The 27751-nt window shown below is 33.1% G+C and overlaps 1 protein-coding gene across 1 annotated transcript in view; it reads right to left on the bottom strand.

Moving 5' to 3' along the window:
* Positions 1-27751, bottom strand: part of LOC140755185 (cell adhesion molecule Dscam2) — a 167906-nt gene that overhangs the window by 27145 nt on the left and 113010 nt on the right. The window contains exon 5 of the mRNA XM_073090403.1: positions 10777-10819. Within this exon, the coding sequence (XP_072946504.1) occupies positions 10777-10819 (43 nt within the window). The remainder of the gene's footprint in view (positions 1-10776; positions 10820-27751) is intronic.

Below are 27751 nucleotides of genomic sequence, written 5' to 3'. Positions count from 1 at the left end.
CTTCCTTCTTGTAGCATCGCTTAACCCTCTAAGGATAAGGCACCCTAAGGCGTGCAAGTTTGAAGCTAAGCCACGAAGCTTGGAAGATGTGGCATGATAAGACTTGGCTACAACAGTCACGATCCTTACAATACAATACAAATGAATGATATTGGGCGATTAGACCCACATTGCTTAGCTAAGTAGTAAGCTAAGTATATCTCATGGAAAAGCACGTTATAAATGATAGCATAAACAAAAAACCACAATAGCAATTCTATTCCAAGTTTTTGTTAACTCAGTTTCTCGTGTGAATGCATTCAGAATGCGATTTACTTATTCATAGGAAAACAGACTCATTTCGAGGCAGCATTGCGAAAACAGAAGTAGTTAATCGTTTATTAAAACATACTCAGGCTTCGTAAACTATTCATTGAGGCCGGAATCATCTATACGCAATGAGCATTTTTGCTGTAACTGTGTTATCTTTTAAATTGTGTTCTGTTATAGCTCTTTCCAGACCGCTGACGAATATATAATATTTTTTCGTATGTGTGTGAATTTTATAGTGACCCAGTGTAGTCTAAACATGACCCATTTTAAAATAAATTTTCTTATTTCCAGGAGTGTCATTGGTTTTATTACGGGTCAAGAACTCAAGACGGCAAGAAACCGGCATCTTAGAAATTATTAATATTTCCTGAGTAGGGATGAATAAATCTATTGTCAGAGGCCTCATTCCTATATGGTTCAAAGACACATACTGACTAACCTTTACCACCTATTCTAATGAAACGCGCAATATCTACACTGTAAAAGGATAAAGACATTACCATATGCATGGTAAGCAATTGTTGAAAGAAAAAAGATACAAGTAAAAGAAAGACGAATTACCAAAGATAATCCGAATACACGTAAAAGATTGGCTACCCGCCAAGCGTCAGCTCTGACTGGCTCCACAATAAGCTTTAGTTCAAACACAATCCCGATCTAATTATACCCCATCTCGTAAGCAAACAGCGCGGGCGTAGTTTAACACTGGTTAACTATGCATCAACTTATCTGAGATTAATGAAACTACACTTATGAATTAGCCCTGCATCTCGTGTAACGGATATACAAAGTGAAGCAACATCGCTTTGACATTTATCAGCAATTGGATGGGTGACCGTTGGTGGCAACATCACGAAGCCCCGGGTTCTGTGCATTCTAAATCTTCATACCTAAATATTACTTTACGTAACAGTCGTTAAATCTTGTTGAAGGCATTTAATGGTTCGAAAACACGCGCATTACATTCTATATCCCCCGCCTAATCTAAAGAAATGTGCAAAAAATACACTGTCACATAATTAGAAATTAAACGAACTTACCTAAGTGAAGTTCCAATTTCAATTGTACGAACTGCATAGTCTCGAAATGATAATGTTGACTTGTAGTACACCGCCAGTCGTCAGCCTTGTGTCACGTATATTCAGAGCTAAAAACCTCGAATTCAAATAATTTAAAACAATATCCAACCTACTTATAGCGCCCCCTACCGGTAAATGTCATTAAGTTTAGAGATCCTAGGGTCAAGATGTAAGTTCATTAGCTCGATTATTTTACAACATAGATGATATTATGGGTAATACTTATCGTATATAAGTATGGGTGGGTGGGTTATAATATCATTTCGAGACTATGCAGTTCGTACAATTGAAATTGGAACTTCACTTAGGTAAGTTCGTTTAATTTCTAATTGTACTTCACTGCATAGTCTCTTCAATGATAATGTTGACTTGTAGATGTTTAGAGATTTGTAAAATAACGAGCCTATTAAACAAGATACAAAAACATTTAAATCCTATTATTTTTAAAATTCCTAATTTAATATATCTATTTAAATATTAATTACAGTTATCAAGTATACGTTTGATGTAACGTCTCTACTACAAAATTGAACTTAGATCTGATCCATTCAGCTATCCTTCTAAGAGGGTCTTAACTGACACTCATATGTTTAGACGTCAGCGTAGCAGCGTGGTAAAGCGTGCTCTCTAATGGTATGTATTGTAAAAAATGATATATCAATGCCATCATCCTCCGTGGTTGGTAAAATCTAGAAACTGTCGTCTGGGAGGTCACTGTATTATAAGATTACATAAAAGAAATAAACTTATTCTTGTAACTCTCAAGTGTTACTAGGCCTATCTAGGTAATTTTATTAAGGATGTGCTGGACAAATACTATGATTACTATGAAATAATGGTAATACTAGATTGTTTGAACACTGGTTATAGTAAGGTTTAAATTCATGTGGCAATTTAATATACAATATCTTCTGCCAAGCAATTTGGTTAATATACAATAATGTTATTGTTATGTTTATGTATACTTTTTAGAAGTCTCGACTCAGATGTAGGCGAATCGGTAGTAATAATGGCATTCACGGGCTTACACCAAGTGAACGTCATAATATATACGATATCTATTGTTTTTATATATTACTTATATATATATATTACTCATATATTATTATTGTTTTTTTTTTTTCTTTTTACTATATGAGTAATTACAATAACCAAAAAAAGTAAATAGTATTTATTCTTCATCTCCACTAAATAATATATAATATTTTACACTTAACTCGCTAAAAATATTTATACATCAGATGTAACTATCCCAACTAATAGCATACTTGGGATATGGAGGATAGAAAACCTAAATATGCTTTTTAAGAACAAAAATAATTCTAGATATATATATATCAAAATGAAAAGAATATTGTAACCAGTCTACAGATAGATCTAGTTATTTTCACTGTTTAGGCCAAAATATTACAAGCACCAGCATCACATTTTCATTATTGCGTCTAACATTGCTTGTAGAGCAACAAAATCTTAAGATTCGTGTATAGAAACGAAACGCTTCTCGAGGAAGCGAGTAACATACAGGGTAAAGCGTTGACGAAAAACAAATGGATCTAGAGATTTTTTTTTTTTTTTTTTTTTTTTTTTAAATTCATATGAGACCCAAAATGCAACCCTTCCAAAACGAAAGGTTTATTTATTTTTATATATTATTATTATTTTTTTTAATACTATTTTTTAGGACTGTCTGGACCAGTCTGATACTACCACAAACTCCCCAACCGTTCAGAGATAATCTTTAACAACAATTATTTTATTAGAAATAAAATGAATATTTCCATTTAAATAGTATAACCTTAGTCATGACATGTAAGTCATACTTCTTGTAGGTTTCCTAGTAAATAAATCTATTTAAAAACCTTCAAAGTGTTAATTCGCAATGTATAATCTTGATTTAGTGATAGCAAATTCATTCTGAAATTATTGAATGTATGAGGGAAATAAAAACATTTTTTGGGTATTCAATAAATCCAATATGTGCCTTGATATTACGGTTAAATGTGGGTATTAAACACCATGCTGTTTCTATATGAAATAACTGTGGAGTTGCCTACACGTATTAGGGTTTCACCGTGTTGAAGATGATTATTGAAAAAATATCTTTAAGCACAAGTAACGCTGCATTTAACTTTAAATAGTTGATCGGATTTGTTATTTAAATCAAATAACAAAAATACCGAGAATAATGACCATATGTTACATAACTGATTGTGTCCCGATAATAAAAATAATATGACAACTACCACCTGTAATTATATCTATCTGTAAGAGGGATAGTATTTTGATAAACATTATTAAAATTGTTATATATATATACATATCTTTGCATTTATAATAATTTTTATTTTTTAATATTATTATTATATATTTTATTTTTTTATTTTTTTTCTTTTTATTTCACCCTTGTGTTGATTTTTAATCTTTTATCTAATGGTAAAGCAATTTGATTTTTTATTTATTTATTCCTTGTATAATACAATGAACAACCTTAACAGTTGTATTATTTCCAATTATCAAACTATCTTTTAAGTAACCAATAAATCCTAAAGAATGATATAGCTTATTATGTCTATGATCCTAAATTACTAAGTGTCGTTATTGTTCCTTGTCCAATATTATGACATTTCAAATAGGAACTATGTTATATAAATATATAACTGACACAATGTCCCTAGATCTTAATCAGTTATGTATGGTCTTGTATCTTTTAAAAGGTTAGTAAAAACATAAATATAGTGTTCTGCTCAAACCAAAGGAAAGAACTTGAAATGCATAGAATTTCCATCTAACCATAGACATGTAAACACTGTTTAAGGTAATCATGAATTAGTATCCAAATATGCATTCTTGAAAACAATAGTAAGTAGTGAGTGGAATGCCAGGCTTTATTTAAAGCTCAAGATTAAGACCAAGATATTCAATATAAACCAACATCACCATCATCAGGTGTTGGTAAAGTAAAAATATTGTAAAAAATTGGTTAAGAGTAAACAATATGTTACCACTGATGTGAGAAGTCTTTCTACACACATACCGAGTATATTTTGAAAAAAAAAAAATCTTCATTCCTTGAGAATAATGAGTTTAAGTGTTTATACAAATAGACTCTTAAAGCTAACCACTTGCAAAACTTGGGTCAATAGTTATTTGTTACAACTGGTCTTTAAAATTATAATTATAATCGACCACATTATTAACCACTCACCTAAAAATCTGTTGTGATTGAAGATTTATTCCAAAGGAAACTTCGATCAAGCCTTTCTGTGATACAGGTATTTGTGCATGAGGCTTGTTGTAAGTCAGATAATGAACCTATTTGGTATGAGTATCTCAAACTTTTGGATGAAGTTTATCATAGGATGAAGTGTAAATATCTTCGTCATATTTGTTATTATAAAATATTGTACTATATATATATGAATTGAACAATCATTGTTTCTTAAACCATTTTTCCGATCATTTGTTCCAGTACTTGTAAGGTAAAGTCACCTAATGCCGAGGGGTTCTGAAATTGGCACCAAATTCCGTGGTATTTACAAAAACGGCTTTTATAAATTATTTACCAACTCATTTTTACTGAAAGATATGTTATTTAATAGATAATTTATCTCTCTATTGTCATATGGCTATCTTAATAGTATTATATGTATGTGTCTTTAAATAATCGCATAGTTTTGCATTGGTGCCTTCATCAAACGTATGCTCCATACATTTTGGGCCTTCTGCACGTGAGTGTCACGATTTCTTAAATAGGGATTTTTTCAATAGATTTGCATATATGTGATAGTGTTTCGATAAAAACATTATATTTATTATATATGGAATCGATAACATTTAAATATTGTGCTTGTTTCTTAACAGATAAGAGTAAAAATAAGTTTAAAAATACCGCGGCATTAGGTGCCAAATATTTTGGGCTGTCCCTTAAACCGAGGTATACCACGGAATAGCAATTTCATAGACTTCTTTTTAATTTCAAGTTTTGTAGTTGTTTTTATGAATAAGCACGTCTTGCTTCGAATTTGACAAATTTAATACTCAATTAATATCGAAATCATTTTCCGAGGTATTGGATTGTACTGCATTACCTAATTATATAACATCAAAGATGACCTATCAATGTACTTTTCTAATTTCTTCTATGGAACAACTGAGGAGAGAAAATGAAGTTAATCCATATATCGATGTAATATTGAGCAAGTATTGTATATTATTATGTACATATTTCAATAAAGCATCTTTCTACCTCTAAATTGTGTAAAGTCTTTTATTATTTAATAATCGGAATTGGAAAACGTGATTTTTAGTTACAAAACGCTATTCCGATGTATATAAGTCGGAATTAGGTTATATGGGCACATTGATCCGCGGTATAACCGCAAAGTACTATACAGGGTGTTTACATTTTCATCGGTTTTAAAGAACATTTCTATTGTTTGAATCAGTAATTCGCTTAATTCTAATTAATGAAGAATCAACATGGTTATACGATTTTAATAGATATTTAAATAAGAACTAGAAAAATTTACGACGATTACGATTTGATTAAATTACTCAAAACGAAATAATTCTATAAACCTCATGACGATATTCCATATTATTATTTCTGATGTACGATAATAAACCCTAGTATAAATTACACGAAGAAGAATGTCCAAAATTGTATTGCAGATACTCGAATTGACTGCAGTTTAAAAAAAAAATACATGATATACATTGGTAAGATTAACCAGTCAAGAAACTATACAGTAAAAAAGTTTTATTTCGGCAGCTTCCCTTGTATCATAGCTAAGAACACTTTTGATAAAGCTACTCTTTAACAAATAAAAAAAAATTCAATCGAAATTGAAACTAAATTCTATAAATAACATTTATTTTTATACACCATGTAGCAGTCGTTCTATCTCTTTCACTCCCTAATTTCGTATACTCGGAATTACGAACCAAATACATCGGAATAAGGATTTTTACATCGGAATTAGGGTTTTCTGACTTGGTTCATATTTATTTTAAATACACATTTAAATCAATATTTAATCGTAATATGTCGAGTCTATTTCAAGACTACATATAATAAAGCTTCTGATAAAATTATCTTATTCCTTATTAAGCCGTAGGAAATGCTTAATATATAACGTTCTTTCTAGTTTTGGTGAAAATACCGCGGAAATAGGTGACTTTACCTTACTATGAAATTTCTTCTTATTATTTATTATACATAATAAATGACCAGCACCAGTAATAAGATAATTGATAGCAAATTATCTTTATAAAGGCAAATAATTTAAAATTATTAAGAAACAATCATGTCAAATGCTCGAGAGCAGTAAGCATTCGCCTGATGTGGCATGGCTTTTGACTCTTTACAGCTACAATAGTAACTGCGACTTGTGCAACTTTTAAAGTCTAATCATGTGTTATCCGTCCCACAGTTTCCTAGAGGCTAGTGTTCTTCCTTTAAACTATTTTTTCCTTTAGTCTATCTATCACCATCTAGATGGATAGATAGTTCCTTTAGTAAATTACTCTTTAATATGCTGATCTACCTAGATACCAAATTCTTATGAATGGTTAAACCAAATTTAGGTTCTTCTAGAGTATTACAAAAGGATATAAATTGTCATCTCTATATCCTGTATCATGTACATTATTAATCTGAATGATTCTTCAATAAAATGTTCATTCATTAAAATCATTACACCCAATTGATGGTAATAGTTGTGTCTATCTACTGATTATTAGTATTTTGTTATATGGGTTATTTACCCGATGTGAAGGACATCATACCCTATTAGAATGGGTGAATATCCGTTGTATCCGTCTACTTAATAGTAGTATCTTGTTATAGTTGTTATATAGGTAAATATCCAATATGTAAGGGTCCCTTATTTGAACGGATGAATATCCATTAGGTATATTCTACTCAATAGTAGATTATTTTATGTGAGTAAATATTCAATATAAACAGGTTAGTACCCATGAACGGGGCTAAATAGCACCCTATTTCTTGTAATGTAGGTAAATATCCAATATGTAAGGGTCATAACCTTATTTGAACGGGTGAATACCTATTAGGTATATTCTACTCAATAGTAGATTCTTTTATGTGAGTAAATACTCAGTATAAACGGGTTAGTACCCATGCACGGGGCTAAATAGCACCCTATTTCTATGTTCATAGCTTTATATAAGCGAGATTTATATAAGGATTTAAATAAGCGAGATCACCTAAATAGGTGACAAGCTTAGTTAATGAACATAAGACGTCAAATTCCTTGCTACAGAACAATATGGTAATCTAAAAATCCTTTGCTTGGAAAAATATATATGTAAAAATTTACCTTGTCATTCCTCATTAATATATAAGATTATCATCTTATCTTTAATAAATGAAAATAATACATTTTCAATTTGCGACTGCATTCGTAATGGCCGCCTAGTACAAGTCTTCAGAATAATTTCGTCAAAATTCTTTATTTTCCATTGTAACATTTCTGCACTATATATCACACCTACGTCTTTTATAAATTATTAATTGAAATATTTGTTATAAATTAACAATTTTTACGATAAATTACTTATTTTATTTCTTATTTTGAAAAATCATAAATGTACACAGGCTGCACGAAAAACGATAATGACATTTACCGGTAGGGGGCGCTATAAGTAGGTTGGATATTGTTTTAAATTATTTGAATTCGAGGTTTTTAGCTCTGAATATACGTGACACAAGGCTGACGACTGGCGGTGTACTACAAGTCAACATTATCATTGAAGAGACTATGCAGTGAAGTACAATAATAAGTATTACGAAGTGCAAGCAAACCAATTTCTAATAGAAAAAAATAACTAAAAGAAAAAACAAATTACCAAAGATAATCCGAAAGCACGTAAAAGATAGCCAATCTTTTACCCGCCAAGCGTCAGCTCTGACTGGCTCCACAATAAGCTTTAGTTCAAACACAATCCCGATCTAATTATACCCCATCTCGTAAGCAAACAGCGCGGGCGTAGTTTAACACTGGTTAACTATGCATAAACTATACTGAGATTAATGAAATTACCACGAAACAGGGAGCGTTCATGGTGTTGCATTAATGTACGCTCAATTTGAATTTATGGGGCGTCGGTGCTTCGCAACGCATGGCGTTTGTTCAGTGATATAGTGCGCGGAAATTTTGGTGTGGTGCAACCCTTTTTGTGTTATTCTGAGCACGGTCCTGTTTTTGAGGGAAGCATTTCTTTCCTGGTCCAATTAGGATAGTTAAGAGGTCAATGTCCGGATGTTTTAGATCGTATGGCCTTTGACAAGATTAAACGAATGTTATGTCGTTTAGTGCTTTAATTTCGGTTATTCTAAAGTCCATCTAGCGTTCCTGGCGAGGCGTTCCAACTTAGTGCTCTAGGGCAGCGGCATCTGTGGCAGACGTCAGGTAGGAATGGAATCCTGTCTGGGTTTAATTACAGATATCCAAGGATTGCAGTAGCCAGTCACCATGAGATGCTCGCCTCCTTCTCCTATATTATAAAAATATCTACTAATTTACACTTGGCCAACGCGGTAATCTATGGCTTAAACCTGATCGAAAAGGTACACATGCCCAGAAGTGGCAAAATAATCGTCTGACCTAAGGGACTCCCGGCAGCACCAATAGCAGCACACTACAAAAAGCGTCTGATTTCTCGATGGTCTCCTTTACAATTTTAATTTTCCAACAAAACATCCAATTATATACAAAAACAGTAACAAAACATAGGCGTGCCTAAAGGTAATATATTTTCGCATACACGTTACTCCGCACTAGTCGAGTTTTCAATGCATTTGCGAGCACCTACAAATTGCTTTTTGAAATACACACCAGTACTTGCGAAGAGTAATTAACACCGTGAGTCACGAAGATCTGTTCTGAACTGACACCGTTACTCGATTATGGGTTCATGATTTTGGATTCATTGATTTATGTCAATCTGTAGATGGATTCATTGAATTGCCTCGGTTGAATGTTGTAAAGAATTTGGTTCTCGTAATTTCCATGTTCAGCATATTCAAGTACGGTGAAACCAATACCATGCCTATTTCTACAATATGCATGTGAGCTTCAGACTCTCAGTCCCAAAAAATGTTAGATGGGAGAGTTTGTAAGTTGAAGAACCCTTCACGGTTCGAATTAGGCGATACCATCACCACACCCATTTCTGCTAATAACAGCAGTGCTAAAAGCCTCTGTGTTCTCGTTAAGGTGTGGTAAGGGACTCATACTTATCTGTGGCGTTCTAACTTAGTCCTCAGGAGAGCATCGCGTCTGTGATAGACCTTAGGCATGATTCTTATCCTATAAAATGAAATGAAATAAAATGTAACGAAATGAAACAAAACGGAACGAAACGAAACGAAATAAAATGAAATATATTTATTTTGTTTAAGCCAACAGCGGCACTTACAAATTGTCGGTTACAATATTTTTCTTAAACTTAGTAGTATCCGGTAATCCGGATCGAAACACGACCTCCGAGATTTATTACAGATGCGCATGGGCGGTAGATAATTAATTTCTAAAACGCGTATAATTTTTGAAAAATCATAGGACCTTGGACCCTCTATTGAGAGCTCAAGTTTCAAACACAAAGCTATCATTGCTCTTTGGGACGCTTCAGTATGTCCTTTATCAGAACACAAACTTGAAAGGATAAGTACTTTCCTATCAAGAGACAAAAGTTGTTCAAGTTGAAAACTCCAACAAACACTCTGTTTGTTTCCGAGTCAATTCTGAGGTCGATTACTTTTCCTATTTCCTTACCTTTAACTTAGCAAAATACTGGGAGAAGTTTTAAATTCATCATCAAATCAGAATTTTCTTACCGGGTATAAGTTTTCCAGAATAAAAAGAATCGAAATTTCTTTTAAAATAAAAATCAAACGTGCATAAAGATCACCTGCTGTTAAACTGTAATTAACCAGTAGACATATGTAACTTGACACAGATCGAAAAATATGAATTAAAGTGATTCATAAACACATTGCTAACCTTGAGGCCTGAAATGGAATGTCCCGAACCGGAATGGTCTCGAAAAAGTGGCTGCCTTTAACATATCCTTAAATCAGAACTTAGCAGCTTAACACTGCTGTGATAGAAGTGCAAGTAAATGACCACCAATTTACCTATTCGTAACTGTTGTGCCTCTGGTATCAAAGTACTTTCTTGGCCTACTACAAATATTGATCACAGATCTCATTTTAATTCTACGCAAAAAATCTATCTTTAATACTTGTTTAATTCGAATCCGGATTCTGATTCTGACTATTTACTCCGTAACTCCGTACTTAATTCTGGTTATCATTCTGATTACAGTTCTAATTCTGATTCTTTTTAAAATACCAACTTACCTACTCGTTGGGGTCCAACCGCTCAACTCGTCGACACGGAGACCTGCAATGCAAATTTTCCGTTAAAATGCTTTAATTATTACTGGACACGTAATTATGTTTGCTCATATTGTGTTTACTATAAAGCCTTCGCGTTAATCAACGGGTTATTAATTGTGTTAAACTCGTTCATATTTTATTATGAGAGTGCTTTTTGTTTTTTGTTTTGTTTATTATAAAATTGCCTCTTTGTCCAAGTATCACGCAAAAAGTACTGGACTGATTTAATTGTTACTTATTGGGTTTAAAAGCTTATGATTATACCTAAAACTAGCGTTTACATCATTTTGCTACGAAAGCGAGAGCCGGAGATATAACACACAACTTTGATTACAAGTAAAATTTTATCATAGTAGGGGTCTGGTCGGAGATAAAGAAATATACTGACACATTCATTAAATCAGAATTAAAATATTCATAAACAGTAACCACTTACCATCAGGAAGGTTGCAAACTTGTTTGAAACCTCAATTTCAATAAAACCGCTTTTATAAATCTGGTGTTAAGATCTTGGTCTTACTATATAATCTTTATGGTAACTTCTATATACTCGTATATCTACTATTGTCTACATAACTTAGACGAAACATCCAACATAAACCAGCAGAACGCGGCACTATACGGCTTACAGTAATGTGTCTTTAAACCCAGATAGGATTTGGAACAGCTTGACCTATTTCTAGCTAAATCTTGTATTGGTAAAGTTCGTTTGTAGTGAGTGTTATTTGGTTGTTTTAGTAACTTTTCGATGGTTTTGAATAGGAATATAACGTGGTTCAGAATAGAAGTGTAACGTAGTAGGAAGATCCTGGAACGGAGACCACGTCTCGGCAAAAGGAGTACAAGACGCCCCCCGACCAAGTGGACTGAGAACTTTAAGGACGTTAAATACAGTCGGCTGAAGATCGGCCGGAATGGCGCAAAGAATTAGAAATGAATTATCGCTTGCTAAACGGGGAAGGAAAACATCGTAAGGAAACCTGCATACCGGAGATATTGAAAAGAAAAAAAAGAGAATCTCAAAGGTATGTGAAGTCTACCAATAGGCACGTGGCCAGCGCGGTGGACTATGGACTAACCTAACCTAACCTAACCTCCTCATTACGAGAGGATACCCGTGCCCAGCAGTGGGACAGTAATGAGTTGATGACGATGAAGCAAATAATAAGAACTAAAAACAGTTATAGTCTATAGGACTTTCGATGTTTTATGTTAAGGGTCTGAGCCTCAGACTCTGAGGTTTAAATTTTACGCATAAAATGGTCTTGGTTTAACGGTGAAGGAAACAATCACGAGTTAACATACCTGAGATTTTTGTAAAGTACTCAAATATGTGTAAAGTCTACCAGTCTGCACTTGGCTACTATAGTGAACTATAATCTGAGCTTATGCCCAGCTGTGGGACAAAATTGGGTTAACGATGTTGATTATAATGGATCGTTTAATCACTTGCAAGATCAGGGTTGGTTCTAACGCTGATATTGTTTCGTCATATAATATCATTTATAATGTTATCCTATTTTAAGATAATGCCGGTTTCACTGGGATATTTAATGCCCACCCAAATAATCTCCACCTCCTTACTAACCCTGTGCATGTCCTTTTAATTAATCCTATAATTGTTACGATATACATACACGGCAAGGGAGTGATCCTTTTTGAGCTCGTCTTTCTCCACCCATTACTGTCCACTCTATCCTTACCCCCTCCGTTCCTAGCATCATATACTTATAAATAAGACCTTATATATACACTTATATATAAGACTGTTTTTGTTTTGTTTATGCATTTCCCATATATTTTCAATTAGTTCTCAACAATTCGCTAGGGGCGCTGATTGGAAATATCTGAGCAAATACGTAAACAAATACAAAAACAGTCATTTTTGTAACAACGTAAATACTCATAGTAAGGGTACAGTACATATATCTAATTATGAGTGTATTTACACTCATAATTAGAAACTAAACATATACACAACACAACTAATACACTACAATCACAATTTTTTTTAAATGCCATTTTACAACAAAAGTAATGCTTGTTGGATGGCTGTATTAGAAAAATCTAAGAGAATTCCTAACCAACGAAGCCGATTCGCTTTAATCTGCTCTCCAACTAGAATCCATTCCAGATTAAGATTCCTTCCTTTTCCTGTTAAAAGATTACTTATTAAATGGAGTACTAGAATTGTGATAGACCTTTTTAAAAACACCTGCATAGGTCGTTTTAGTAAAGTATATTTTAATCTAGAAATAAATATAAATACGAGTTGCAAAATAGCTTTTTTTTTATAATATATTCAAATTCAAATTCAAATCTCATTTATTCAAAATTGATTCATATAGAATACTTTTTGAAAGTCAACAAACTACCACCGCTTCGGAAGGTATTTCGCTATGGAGAAGAAGCGGCGCAAGAAACTCCATACGTGTGCATATTTGCATCTTTTAAAGAGTAAATAATATACAATTTTACATAGTGGTACATATAATTAATTTTTGATGTTGGAGCTGGAGTTGTCATACCATACGGATTTATCATTTAAGTACTGATTTACATTATAATAAGCTTTTTTACATAAAGTTAATTTTATAGTATATTTAAACCTTTTCTCGGATAGATCGATAATGTCTTTTGGTATTTTATTGTAGAAACGAATACAGTTCCCCATAAAAGAATTACACACCTTGCTTAATCTAAATTGAGGTATGGCCAATTTATCTTTATTTCTAGTATTATGACTGTGCCTATTATAATTTGTTTTCCGAAGAAGAATAATTTTTGCGAGCATATAAGATATTTTCATAAATATATTGACTAGCACTAGGCACACTAGGCACTGTCAAAATATTTATAGATTTAAACAGTTCTCGTAAGGACTCACGGGGGCGAAGACTATAAATGGCTCTAATTGCACGTTTTTGAAGTATAAAAATGACATCTATGCTAGCAGCGTTACCCCACAGCAGAATACCGTAAGACATAATGCTATGAAAATAACTAAAGTAAACAAGCCTAGCGGTTGGTATATCGGTAAGATGTCTTATCTTCTTTACCGCATAGGCTGCCGAACTAAGTCTACTACATCACCTTGCTATCTGAGGGCTCCATTGTAGTTTAGAATCTAAATTTATCCCTAAGAAAACTGTTTCATCTACAAATTCTAAGTGATCATTGTTAAGGGTAACATTCATCGTCAGCTTTTTAACATTAGGCAGAGCAAATCGGACACATTTAGTCTTTTTATTATTTAATACAAGATTGTTTGCGCTAAACCAGTTGTGAATTATGTCAAGTGCTTTATTGACAGCGCTCACGTCGTTAGATTGTCTTTTAACTTTAAATATTAAGGAAGTATCGTCAGCAAACAACACAACCTTTGATAAGTCCTGCATTACATACGGTAGATCATTAATGTATACCAAAAACAAGAATGGCCCCAAAATAGAGCCTTGTGGGACGCCTACTTTAACACCAGAACCTAACGATTTGTGTCCCTTAACCTGAACTCGTTGTACTCTATTATCTAGATAAGACCTAAGCAGTTTTAGAGACGTACCGCGTATACCATAATATTCCAACTTTAACAAGAGAGTTTTATGTTCTACACAATCAAATGCCTTAGAAAGATCACAGAATACACCTATAGTGTCCTGCGCATCTTCCCAAGCGTCAAAAATGTTTCGCATTAATTCAACACCCGCATCAACGGTTAATCTACCTTTGGTGAAGCCGAACTGTTTATTATGGAATAAATTATAAAAATTAAAGTGTACTAATAATTGATTAAGTATTAGTTTTTCAAATATTTTACTAAAAACAGGCAAAACAGAAATTGGTCTATAATTACTAGGATCTTTGTTGTCACCAAACTTAAATAGAGGAATGACCTTACTTTGTTTCATTAGATCAGGAAAGCAACCATGATCTACGCATAAATTAAAAATTTTGCCTAAGTAAGGAGCTATAGTCTCAATAATAAAACTACAATTTTTTATAGACATTCCCCATAAATCCTCAGTAGTTTTAATATTTATATCTTTGAACACTTTAATTACTTCTTTGCTATTAACATGTCTAAATATAAATCTATCACTGCAACTTTTTACATTTTCTTTAAGGAAATTTACAGAAAGAGCAGGCGAAGACTTTAGAAATTGTGTAGTTTTCATGGGAATATTAGTAAAGAAGGATTCAAATTCTTGTGCCACATCCTTATGTGATGTGACAATGCCTTTTTCAGTATTAAGAGTTATATCGTCAGTATACATATTTGACTTACCCGCTTCGGCATTTATTACTTTCCATACTGCCTTTATTTTATTATCGGATGATTTTATTTTGTTATGATAATAATTTGACTTAGCAATTTTGCAAACCCTTTTAAACAATTTAGAGTACCTTCGAACATGCTCGTTAAGCTTGGGGCTAGGACTATTGGCCCTTTCATTATACAAGTCAAAAAGAGTTTCCCGACTTATACGAATACCCTTAGTAGCCCATTCATTGAATTTAAAACCGACTGATTTCTGATATTTTTTAAGTATAAATATTTTTTTAAACTCCGTATTTATTATTTTAAAGAAATTTGAATAAACACTATTGACATTGTTATTATAATTTAAAAATTTTAAACTATTTAATAGCTGCTGGTTAAACTTTTTTAGACGCATTTTTGTTATTAGTCTATATTCCAAAAATACTTTATTTTCTGTGTCATTATTACAGTGTGATGTGATTATTACATTATAAGAGTAGCAGACGAGCATGCAGTCCACCTGATGGTAAGTGGCTACTGCCGCCCAAGGACATCTGTAATCAACCCCAGATAGGATTAGATATTCCTACCTGAGGTCGGCCACAGATGCGCCGCTACCCCTGAGGACTAAGCTGGAACGCCTCGGATAAGTATGTCTCCCTTACCACACCCTTCAAACGGAACACAGCAGCGCTTAACACTGCTGTTATTAGGCAGAAATAGGTGTGGCGGTGGTGCCGCCGGAGTCGAACCACAAAGAGTTCGACCACCTTTACCTACCTACTTAGAGAATTAAAAATCATATAAATGTGTCATCTAAATTCCACAATCATTAGAATACACGCATTTATGTGATATGTTTGTGATTTTTATTTATTATACATAAGCAGGAGACGAGCATGCAGCCCACCTGATGGTAAGTGGCGAATGCTGCTTATGGACATCTATAATAAACCCCAGATAAGATTAGATTTCTACCTGAGATCGTTCACACATGCGCCGTTCGCCTGAGGACTAAGCTGGAATGCGTCGGAAATGTCTCCCTTACCATACCCAGCAGTGTATTGCAAAAAAATCATAACTAATAATAATATAATATCAATACAGGTCACATACACATGTAGAAAAACACAACTTTCAAGTGTATTAACTTACTACAAACAAGCATAGTATAATATTAACACACTATCCACACATATAAACACATATTGAAACTCTATGTTTCATACAATAAAATGGTCATAAAATTAAAAAAGATTTTAAAATGCTCGGATAGCGTTTAATGGGAGTATAAAGAGAATATAAAAAGTAATCGCACATATTAAAGCGGGTTCAATTGAAACAGTTTTAATCCGCGGTGCAGTGAAAATCTACTTTTACGCATACTTGCATTACATCTCGACCTATATACTCATGTAAGGTACTTGGCATTGTTAGCGATAAGCGATAAGCGAGCGGGGAGCGACAAAACTTATACTTGGTTTATTGAAGGTTATAACATAATTGTATTTTTTCTATTAATACGGGATCTTCTTCTATTCTATTAACATTACTCTTTTCATTATTATATCGTTTTTATGTAAAGAAATATTATATCTTATATATTCTATATATTCTATATTATCAATTTTCATTATTGACAATCTGAAAATATTACCGTCTACCTTATCAGACCAATTTCCTTATCCGACTAAGTACATATCGTTACTGGAAAGGCTAAAAGGCTTTTTTGCGTGTTGGATAGCGTACCACATTTTGTTTCCCATTACGTAGCCAGCCTTATTGCAAAGCTATTAAATAGCCTTTGGTATTCATACGAGTATCACAATACGCGAAATTATTAATGTTTTTAATTATATTTTAATTATAATCTATTATCGAAAACAATTATGTATTCTAGAGTTAATAAGTGGAACATTGAATTTTATTATTATTGTCAGTATTTGCAATCATACATTTCGAATATCGTTGATCGCTATCAATGAAACAATCACAATGCTGACATCATATTGAAATGCATTTGGTAAAGAGTAATATAATTGTTCACTGCATTTATAAAATAAAAGCGCATTCTGACTTAGTTTTATTATATGCCAAAGGTGGTAGAACCATTTATAGTTGGAACTTAGTACTTAGGATCGTTATCTAAACGATGTATCTCTACAACAATTGTAAATAAATGTTTAATCTTAAAAGAAATATGTATGTTACAGTCAAAGTGATCAGCTATTTTTTTTTGGAGTTTACTCCTTAAGAAACGATTTGAGTTATAAGGCCCGGTACGGAAATTTTATGAGGAGTAAAATCAAGTGTAACACGAAAAGTTGAGGCGTAACGGTAACCAAAATATGAATCAAGAGTGCTTTTATTAATTTAAAATACAGTAAGTTCAAATCCCATATGAAAGTAATTATTACAATAAAAATAATTAGCAATATATAAAACATTAAAACGTCATTAACTAATTTGTTTACATTTTTGCATAAATTAAGTTATAGGTTTGATCATTTATAAACACTGTGAAAAATATGAACATTGGCGCCATAATATGATTAACAATCTTTTATGAACGTTTTTAAAGAAGAGTAACATATAAAATCAGTAAGCAATTGAATAAGATATAATATTAGCAAAGTAAGTTTTTAACATAAAGAGGCTTTTGTAAGTTACTGATATATTAATTTAACTTATAAAAATGGATGCATTATTGATCAGCACCATCTATCAACGATAAACGGGCAAAATCAAAACAGTATTATTTAATATTTATTACAGAATTATTGCTAATGAATTATGTTCAAAATAAGTTATATAAAATTAGCAATACGTTTTAAATGAATTCTAGAATTATAAAACATTCAGAAACAATCCAAATTACATATAATAACATGTTTATTGAGTCTCATATAAATTTCATCCGTAAATTGCAACAAGGATATTTTATAGATGGCAAAGAAATTATAATTATTAAGTTTTAAGTTATAAAACGTTTAACATTGTTTTAAATATAAATAATTATATTATATTAAAATTTACTTTAATATAAACAATTATATTAAGTTACCATTATAATATTTGGAACCAAAATACATAGATTGATAAACTTGCAAACTTACAATTTATAAAACTTGCCACTAGATGGCGCTATTTTATATTATTTTGTAACATACTTTATGTAATACGCATTATTGAAGTAATATAAATAATCCGAATAATTACAGATATATGTTTGTTTCTCTTATCATTTTAGCAGATGCGTTCATTTACCTACCCTTTTTTCTATTCGATATATATCATAATTATCATTCGTAAGGAGTAAACTCCAATCGTGCGTCGTAGCTGACACACACACACTTTTTTTTTTATTGTATTTTGGACACAGACAGTCATGTATAACATTACAACATCTTAAACTAACTTAATATATGTTATTCTAGACTTTGAGTGCCAACAATTTGTGTATTAAAAATACATTAGACAAGTTTTTAAGATATTGAATTGTATCTCAAGGCACATTTTAGTGTGTTTTAGAAGTTACGTATTACAAGGTATAATACATTTTTTAAATAAGGATTAATTAACTTTTACTTTAAATTTACTAGTTTTTAAATATTGAATTGTATCTCAAGGAACATTTTAGTGTGTTTTAGTAGTTACATATTATAAGGTATTAGGTATACATTTTTCAAATAAGGATTGATTAGATTTTACTTTAAATTTACAAGTTTTTAAATACTGAATTGTGTCTCAAGGTGACAATAATGACTGATTATTATATACAATGACTAATTTCTTCAGACAATGTGATAAATTAATCACTTTATCTGGCTGCTATATATAATAGCAGGTAAAAGTTAATCAAAGTAATATATACGTTATTATAAAAGCCTGAAGTATGGTAAATCTTAAGATTAACTGAAATTATTTATGATGAATGTTGTTGTATTTTAGTTTTTGTATTAGAGTAACTATGAATCATATAGTTTAGGTCCGAATTGCCGTGAATCGCAGATACCAAGCCTGTATGACATTCTATAGAATCGGTTAGGTTAGGTTGGAACATAAAAGAAAACATGAAACTAAGCGAGCATGGCGCGGCAGCGCCCTGCGAGCGAGTGTGCCCAAATCATATTAATTCAGTATGCACTTAAAATATAAATAAGCGATCAGAGATTATAGTACGGCATGTATTTTTTAAAATTATGCATGTCTTTTTATTAATCAACCCCATAACTGATTTACGTACATCGTGTAGAGACTGGGCGGAAAACATCTCGACATGTCAATTTTTGGACATGTGGATCATTATAAAATTACAAAACATATAATTATGCTTACAGAAAACTGAAATAGACACTTATAACCTTTACTTTTACTTTTTTATCACTTTATCCAAGTCTTTGATGATATTATATGTAATGCCTGGTTAATGTGATTAATTTCGTGTTATTTATCACTTTGGCCAAATTGAGTAAATATTATACACAATGACTAGACTATGTATAATATCTGAATTATCACTTTGGCTGTAACATATATATACATTTCTAAGCTATGTATCTCCATAAGCTCTGTAAAACTGTAAGCCGAGCAACCAAGTAGCGAAACAGATCGCCCTCGCTCCAGCGCGCCGACCTAAATGCCTAGCTTAACTTGCAATGATTTAGATTTCATGTTTACGACAACCATTGCGTCTGTTCAAGTTTATTGTTTATGATAATTGCGTTTTGAGCTTGTTATGTGTGTTATGTGTGAGTATTACGTGTACGTATGAGTCGCTTTGATGTAATGTGTGAGTATTACATGTATATATGCGTAACTTTGATATATATATTTTTTTATAATATATAAGTAGCAGACGAGCCTGCAGTCCACCTGATGATAAGTGGCTACTGCCGCCCTTGGACAACTGTAATCAACCCCAGATAGCATCGGATATTCCATATTGAGGTCGGCCACAGATGCGCCGCTACACCTGAGGACTAAGCTGGAATGCCTCGGAAAAGTATGTCTCCCTTACCACACCCTTCAAAACAGAACACAGCAGCATTTAACACTGCTGTTGTGAGGCTGAAATAGGTGTGGCGGTGGTGTCACCGGAGTCGAACTAAGGGTTCAACCACCCTCAAAACAAATGAATTGCTTAGATAGATGTATCATACATATCTATTTCTAAGCAATGTATCTGTATAAGCTCTGTAAAACTGTAAGCCGGGCAACCAAGTAGCGAAACAGATCGCCCTCGCTCCAGCGCGCCGACCTAAATGCCTAGCTTAACTTGCAATGATTTAGATTTCATGTTTACGACAGCCATTGCGTCTGTTCCAGTTTATTGTTTATGATAATTGCGTTTTGAGCTTGCTATGTGTGTTTGAGTATTACGTGTACACTGTACGTATGTGTATTTATGTGTATGTGTTTATATTCATGGTTTTCTATTACTAAGTTACACATTTTATTACTAAGCCTACCACAGACCTGCATTGTACCTAAAGGTCTGTAAAGCCTATTTCTATCTCAACATCGAAGGGAATTTATTGTGGTCCTTTCTATCCGATTAGCAGACGGTTATGTTTTCGTATGTATGATGTATGTATGTATGTATGTGTGTTTGTATGTATGCATGTCTCATTCTTTTGCAGATCCTACATCCCGAGGGGCTTCACGGATTTTAATATATGAAGTATCGTTGGTTTCTTCTCAACTAAGACGAGACCTGGAGTATACTTTATCAGACTGCTCCAAAGTGGATTGAAGAAGGAGACGGGATGGTTCAATCCAGCTGCAAATTTTTATGTATATAATATTTAAAATAAATAAAAAGATTTTTAACAAAACATTATATTTTGACGTATAAAAAAAACACACAACTCACACATATGAATACAGGTAATAAATAAAAATAAGCCACAGCACCCAAACCACAAAGAGCTTTACCAACTCCAAAGTTAGTTTAGACGAATCCACGCTTAAGCTTTCGCTAAAACTTTTCCATCTGCTATATATTAAAAAATATACCGGAAATGAAAGTACGGATTAATTAGAACAGGTAAACTTCCACATTAAGGCGAAACTTTGAAAAAAGCTTATCAAACGGCGGTATCGCGCAATTTCCACTCGGTTTAGTTTAAAGAAGCCGTAATGTTAAGCTGTGTACACACCGAGGTATAGATTTTTGTTTATTTTTTTATGAAATGAGTAGGAAGTGAGGAATACGTTAGGAATTGCGTTTGCCTTCATTATGGGAGACCTGGAGTCTACTTCATTACGCTGCTCCATAGTGCGAAAATACCCGCGTGGCGGTGTGGTCTGACGGTCTGACGCGCAGAGGTTCCCAGGTTCGATCCCCGATCAGAAAGATTTCTAAATTATAAATTTTGGGTGCCTGTTTCTGGGTCTGGGTGTTAATGTATTAGTCTCTGTGTGTGTCCATAGCGCCCACGATACAGGGAATCCTAGTGTGAGGCTGTGAGATTAGAAAGCGTTTATTATGTTTATTATTATAGTGCTTTTGTTTAACTACATAGAGGTAGCAAAGTAGACAAGTTTCTAATCCACCTAATGGTAAGTGATCGATGCCGGCCATGGTTCTGCAATTAACGCAATACTCCAAACAGACTTGGACTTGGATACTCCTAAAAATTTGTATTTTTGGGTCATAGTTGTAGAAATACCTCGTAATTGAATTGCTTTTGTGAAGCAACTGCTTTGTAGTACCTGTTTACCGTAGAAACACCAAGGTTTACCTGTGTCATATATATAAACTTTATTTCATTAGCAACTTGTATGTTCTATGTATTTTTCATAATCCCAGTGTGTACAAAGCTTATCGTTAGGCTAACTCCACCCTGTACATTCCACTCGAAACTTTGCTAGCCACGATCCAACTTGCGTTCACCGAACCAGTAATCTATATGGGGGTAGAATGGGGTGAGGAGGTTTGAATTAAAAAGGGAGGAATAAGGTTTTTATATAAGTAAGGGGGAATTATTATAAAATATGAATATTCTCTTTTCAAAAACATAGAAATAAAACCTGTAAAATATAACTTATTTTAAAAGTACTCATTACTTTTATGGGTATAATTTTTTTTATAAAAAAATAATTTTGGAAATATGGACATTACCGCGTTGTTTTCATTGGATCTATTTTGTTTACATTGTCATTTCCAAAAATCTATATAATTTATTTTAAAGACCATTCTAAATAAACGTCAATAAATTAGAAATATACAAACTGTAGTAGGACAATTTAATGACCCTAATTTCGGACGCTCCCCAACTCACCCCTCCTAAATCAAGCCAATTTCAACTCTGAAACCGGCAGCCGAAAGAAGAATTAAGTCTTGAAAAAGTTTCAGCTGAACAAGCTTTTTATTTTCAATTCGAAAGACTCATTCTTTCTTGCAGATAAAGTTTTAACGTTAAACCTGAGTGTTCAAAGTTTATTAACGTGCTTGTATCTCAGGCTTTTAATTCTACGGCTTTATGTATTTACTTTAAAAGCACAGAATTCGCTCTGGTAATTAATTTTCATAGTGTTTAAGCGTTTACCTGTTTATAGCACATCGAAAATCCTATTACGGGATTATGAGTAAAAAACTACTGAATCAAGCGCTACATTGAGCTTTAAAACTATCGGTCACAATCGGCTAGCTTCGGATTTGTTCGTCACATGAAACATCAGTCCGATATTTATTAATCGATGTTGCAACACTGCTATAGATGGCATAGTTCAAATTTTTCCGACAATACGGTGGTGTTAACAACTCTTTAAAGAACACTTCCAACAGTCGATCAGTTTAGCCAAGTGCGAGTTGATACACAGTATTTTATTTTTGGGTAAGTCTACTCTCCGAAGAGTAGAGTTAATTTAAGGAGTTTAATCAAGGATTAATAATCATAAGTCTAAACTTTAATCATAGTCATGCTTGCCAAGTTCAAAATGATAGACTTCTCCTACCTTTGAGTACATTACCTACGGGATAGTTTTCATGTTTTTTGGTCCCAATGTTTAACTCACTATATTAACCGACTACAGAAATACAAAATGTCAACACAGCTTCATATTATTGTACACAAATTTACAAATATTCACAACATGAAGTTATGTTACTTCCCAACACTGATAGCAAATTGATTGACATTAACATATTGAACGGAAGCACGCTTCATATAGCAGTAGATAAGGATGTGAACAGCGCTCAAACGTGTTGAGTATTTATCGAATTGTCACGCATTGTAATGTTCAGTTGTCAATGTGGAATGGAAAAGTTTGGGAAGCGATGGGATTTTGAATAACTGTTTTCATTTTATTACGTGACTGAGATATGTTAAAGGTCCGACTTGTGTGTGATCTAACAAGATATCCGTCCTCGCTTGTTGGTTTACGTGGGATGGGACAAACAATAATTTGTATCGATTTTTTTTATAATATTGGAGTAGCAGACGAGCATGCAGTCCACCTGATGGTAAGTGGCTACTGCCGCATGGACATCTGTAATCAACCCCAGATAGGATTATTCCTAGCTGAGGTCGGCCACAGATGCGCCGCCATCCCTGAGGACTAATCTCGAACGCATCGGAAAAGTCTGTCTCCCTTACCACACCTTTCAAACCGGAACACAAAAACGCCTAACGATGCTGTTATTAAGTAGAAAGAGGTGTGGTGGTGCCGCCGGAGTCGAACAACAAAGGGTTCTACCACCTTCAAAATATCTATTTCATTCTCTCTTTCATTCTATTATATACATTTTATACACCATTCATACACATTAATACAATTCTAAAAACTCTTCTATAATTTGTACAAATATATTATTATTTTGGTAAAATATTTCGCCAAAAATCCATACATTTCTCACAAGTATACGTACAATCTATGATATAAACAGAAGCGTAGAACCATGAAACGTGTCATGTGGTTTATTGAATTGTCACACGCAGAGCTCGGAGTATGAAAGTTGTTCTCAACTTTGATGGAGATGGAAAAGTTTGGACATCGCTGGAATTATGGATGTAGAAAACGTGTCGGTGTCCGGTGTTATTGGCGAATATTATACGAGATGATGACATTTATACTCAATTTTTATGTTTAGATACTAATATATTATGTTATTTGTTTAAGAGAAACAGTTACAATTAAGCAGCTCAGATGATATTTCGCAATAAACCATTTTTTATTTATTTTAGCTATAATTTGACCGGAGAGATATCATCACCAGACCTATTTCTAGCATGAAATAGTTCTTCAGTTTTAATGGAAGGATGTGTATGCCGGCTGACTTATATTGTGACCATCTTAGTTCTCTGGCGTAGAAAGGAGAACCCTCATTGTCAATCCTAAATTGGATAAAGTTCTACTTAGAGTAGGCCACTAACGTAACAACCATGAAGCCTAAGCTTGTTTTACTACACCCTTAGCAGAACACAGCACCGTTTACCACTTTTGTTATAAGATATTTTTTTTTATATGTAACCTAACGATAAGGCAGATGGGCTACCTGATGGAAAGCAGTCACCGTCGCCTATGAACATTTGGAGGACCGCCACGGGTCCAGTTGATGTGGATGGAACTTTATCCTTGGGCGAGTGGTGCGATGAAGGAAAGGCGACGTAGGCACCAGATCAAACAGTTCCTCAGAACACTCACCATTGTAAAGCCATTGTAAGATATTTTATCTATAATACGAGTACATACTCCTATACTATACTATTGTATATAACGTTGTCACCAATCATACTGTTAAAGTATCGCCTTTTGTCACCATTTATTTTGTGACAATTTAAATTTAGAGGAATATTTCAATGTCAAGTCGCACAATTCCACCGGTTCTGAAACTTTTTGATGTATCATTTACTTCAACTTTCCCACGCATCGTAGGAAAATGAAATGAGCCAGACGCGCCACACTTTCGAGTTTTACGGCTTTGTATTTTATCACGCTTGTGATAATTATTATTAAAAATAACTTTGTGTGGAGAGTAGATTATCAAATTTACAGAATGAGTCATAAAAATAACAAAACGTTATTTTTTTTACAATTATTATAATTCCTTCTGTCACTGGGACAAATATTAAGTTTGTATGTGACATAGACGTCTATTCACACATTCAGACCCAGATGATAAATTTAAAGTAAGATCGATTTTAGATTTTTGAGCCTAGAACTCTAAAACTATTAACTTTCAGACCGTCGTTAAAAAAATCATAAAAAAAGAAAATAAGGAAGGATTGTTCTATTTATTACTCATATCTACTTATTAAACGTTCCAATATTAAACTACCGCTATATAATAGTATTGTAAAGTAGGAGAATCCTTTGTGGTTCGACTCTGGGCGCTATCATCGCTACATCTATTTTTGCATGATAATTCTTTTCTGAGATATTTCAGCCTACTTCTAAAGCTTATTCCCCATGTGTCTGTGGTCAACCATTCATCTGCAGAACACCCTGCGTTACTCAACTTTGTAAGTCACAATTTACATACCCGTAAACCAGTTGCGCCACGAAGCTTGTATAAAAGACTCGTATCTCGTCTGGTTTATTCAATTGTCTCCCCGAGTCCGCTAAAGTTCAGAACAAATGATAGAAATGGAAAAGTTTGGGCGCCGCTGGAATTGTGAACGCGGAAAGTTATTGGACGTACTTTGTATGCTTATCTGTTGCATGAGTGTTACGGTGATTGAATTTCAGATAGGAACTAGTTTGTGCCTTCCGTTTTGCTCTGTATGATAATGTAATGTTTGTCATATTATTTTACAGGGAATTGGATTCGAAGACGAATAAGTTAACTTGAAATACTTTGAAGTTTCATACGTTCATTGATAATGTTTTCCGATCGCCCTACAGTCCAATTGCGACTTCTTATTCACATCGACTTCTTATTCACATCGAGCTACAGCATCATTTAATTCGTCTAAATTGTGGGAATCGCATATTTATCGTATTTTAAGCAGTTTTTAATTGCTAATATCTACTTAAGATTAACTAATTTATATGTATATGAAAGTATCAATCGGATTCTAGTCCCTCGTAACGTTAAGTCCATAGCCTTCAGCAATGATTCTGAATCAATGGTTTGTTTGGTAGTAGAACTCTCTGTTGGTTCCACTGGAAAGGAATCACCTTCACATCTATTTCTGAGTCATTACAACAGTGTTAAGCGAATTATTAGGGTTTGATTCTGATCATACACATTCATGACATTGTCACATGCAGAAGTTTCTAAACTACTAACATCCATTGCGGCAATAAAGTTGAGAACAAATGATGTAGATGGAAAGTTTGAGTGCCACTGGAATCGTGAGTTTGAAGCTTTTTGTCCTTATCTTAGGAACTCTACGGGCGTTATCATTTCGTAGAATATTAAACTAAAGACCAAAATCATGAAAATACATAAAGACAAACATATAATTTTATGTAGAAATATGAGTGAGATAGATGAATTGAATTTAGCTACGTAGGTTTAGAAAGAGAGAGATCATTTATGTTTGTATAAATTCGATCATAAGAATAGTGTATTTCCGAGTTAGAAAAAAGCTTATAAAGGGAAAAAACTTTTTGTTAACACGTTACGTACGAGTTAACAACATACATACATACGCTCGAAAACATTACTCTCCATAGTCAGATAAAAATATATTTATAAAATATCAAATCTTTGTTAAGGCCCTAACATTAATACTTCAAACATATCAAACAACAAACATAACCTGACATTAATAGATGTAATGTACGTTCGTGGCATTGGACGGACAAATTGAGTTTGGACCGCATCAAATTACGTCACATGTCACTTTACATGTGACGTAATTTGACGTCATTGGACATGACTGTTATGATCTCAAACTAAAATAAGCTTATTCTTGTGACGAGGCTATTTTATCGAGACAATGTTATTCTACTTTTATTTAATCACATAATGTTAAGTGGAAATTTTGCGAATATTGAGCACCGAGACGACATAGATAAAGAAACATAGTAATTATTAAAAAACAAAAAAAAAATCACCCTAAAATGTCTAACGTCAATCTCATAATTTACACGAATTCAACAAATATTAAAATTTGTCGAACCGTTTCGGCTCTAAGTTGTCCCAAAGAATGACACATATATCCATACATACATAAGCTCGAAAACGATTATCCTCCTTATTCGGATAAAAATATATTTATAAAATATCAAATCTTTCTTAAGGCCCTAACATTAATACTTCAAACATATCAAACAACAAACATAACCTGACATTAATAGATGTAATGTAAGTTCATGGCATTGGACGGACAAATTGAGTTCGGACCGCGTAACATGATATGTGACGTGATTGGACATGATTGTTTGTTATGATCTCAAGCTAAAAGGACAGGCTTATTTTTGTATAATTTTTTATCGTAATAATATTATATTTAATCCATATGGAGTGGAAGTTTGACAAATAATGAGCATCGAGTCGCCATAGATAAATAAACATAGTAGTTATTAAAAAACAAAAAACCTATCAGCTTAAAAATTATTTACTGGAAAGAGACGGCATATAGTCTATGACACTCACAATTTACATGAACTAAATAACACCACATATGTTCAAATCTATCGTAACATTCTAATGTGCTCTAAGTCATGCCAAAGAATGAGCCATAAATACATATACATACACACAGTCGGATAAAATAT

Source organism: Epargyreus clarus, unplaced genomic scaffold (assembly GCF_041222505.1).
Source record: "Epargyreus clarus isolate Ecla_fem2 unplaced genomic scaffold, WU_Ecla_fem_2.2 ptg000032l, whole genome shotgun sequence".
In the NCBI taxonomy this organism is placed as follows: Eukaryota; Metazoa; Arthropoda; class Insecta; order Lepidoptera; family Hesperiidae; genus Epargyreus; species Epargyreus clarus.
The sequence above is the reverse complement of the archived record's forward strand: the minus strand, read 5'-3'. Positions and strand labels throughout refer to the sequence as shown.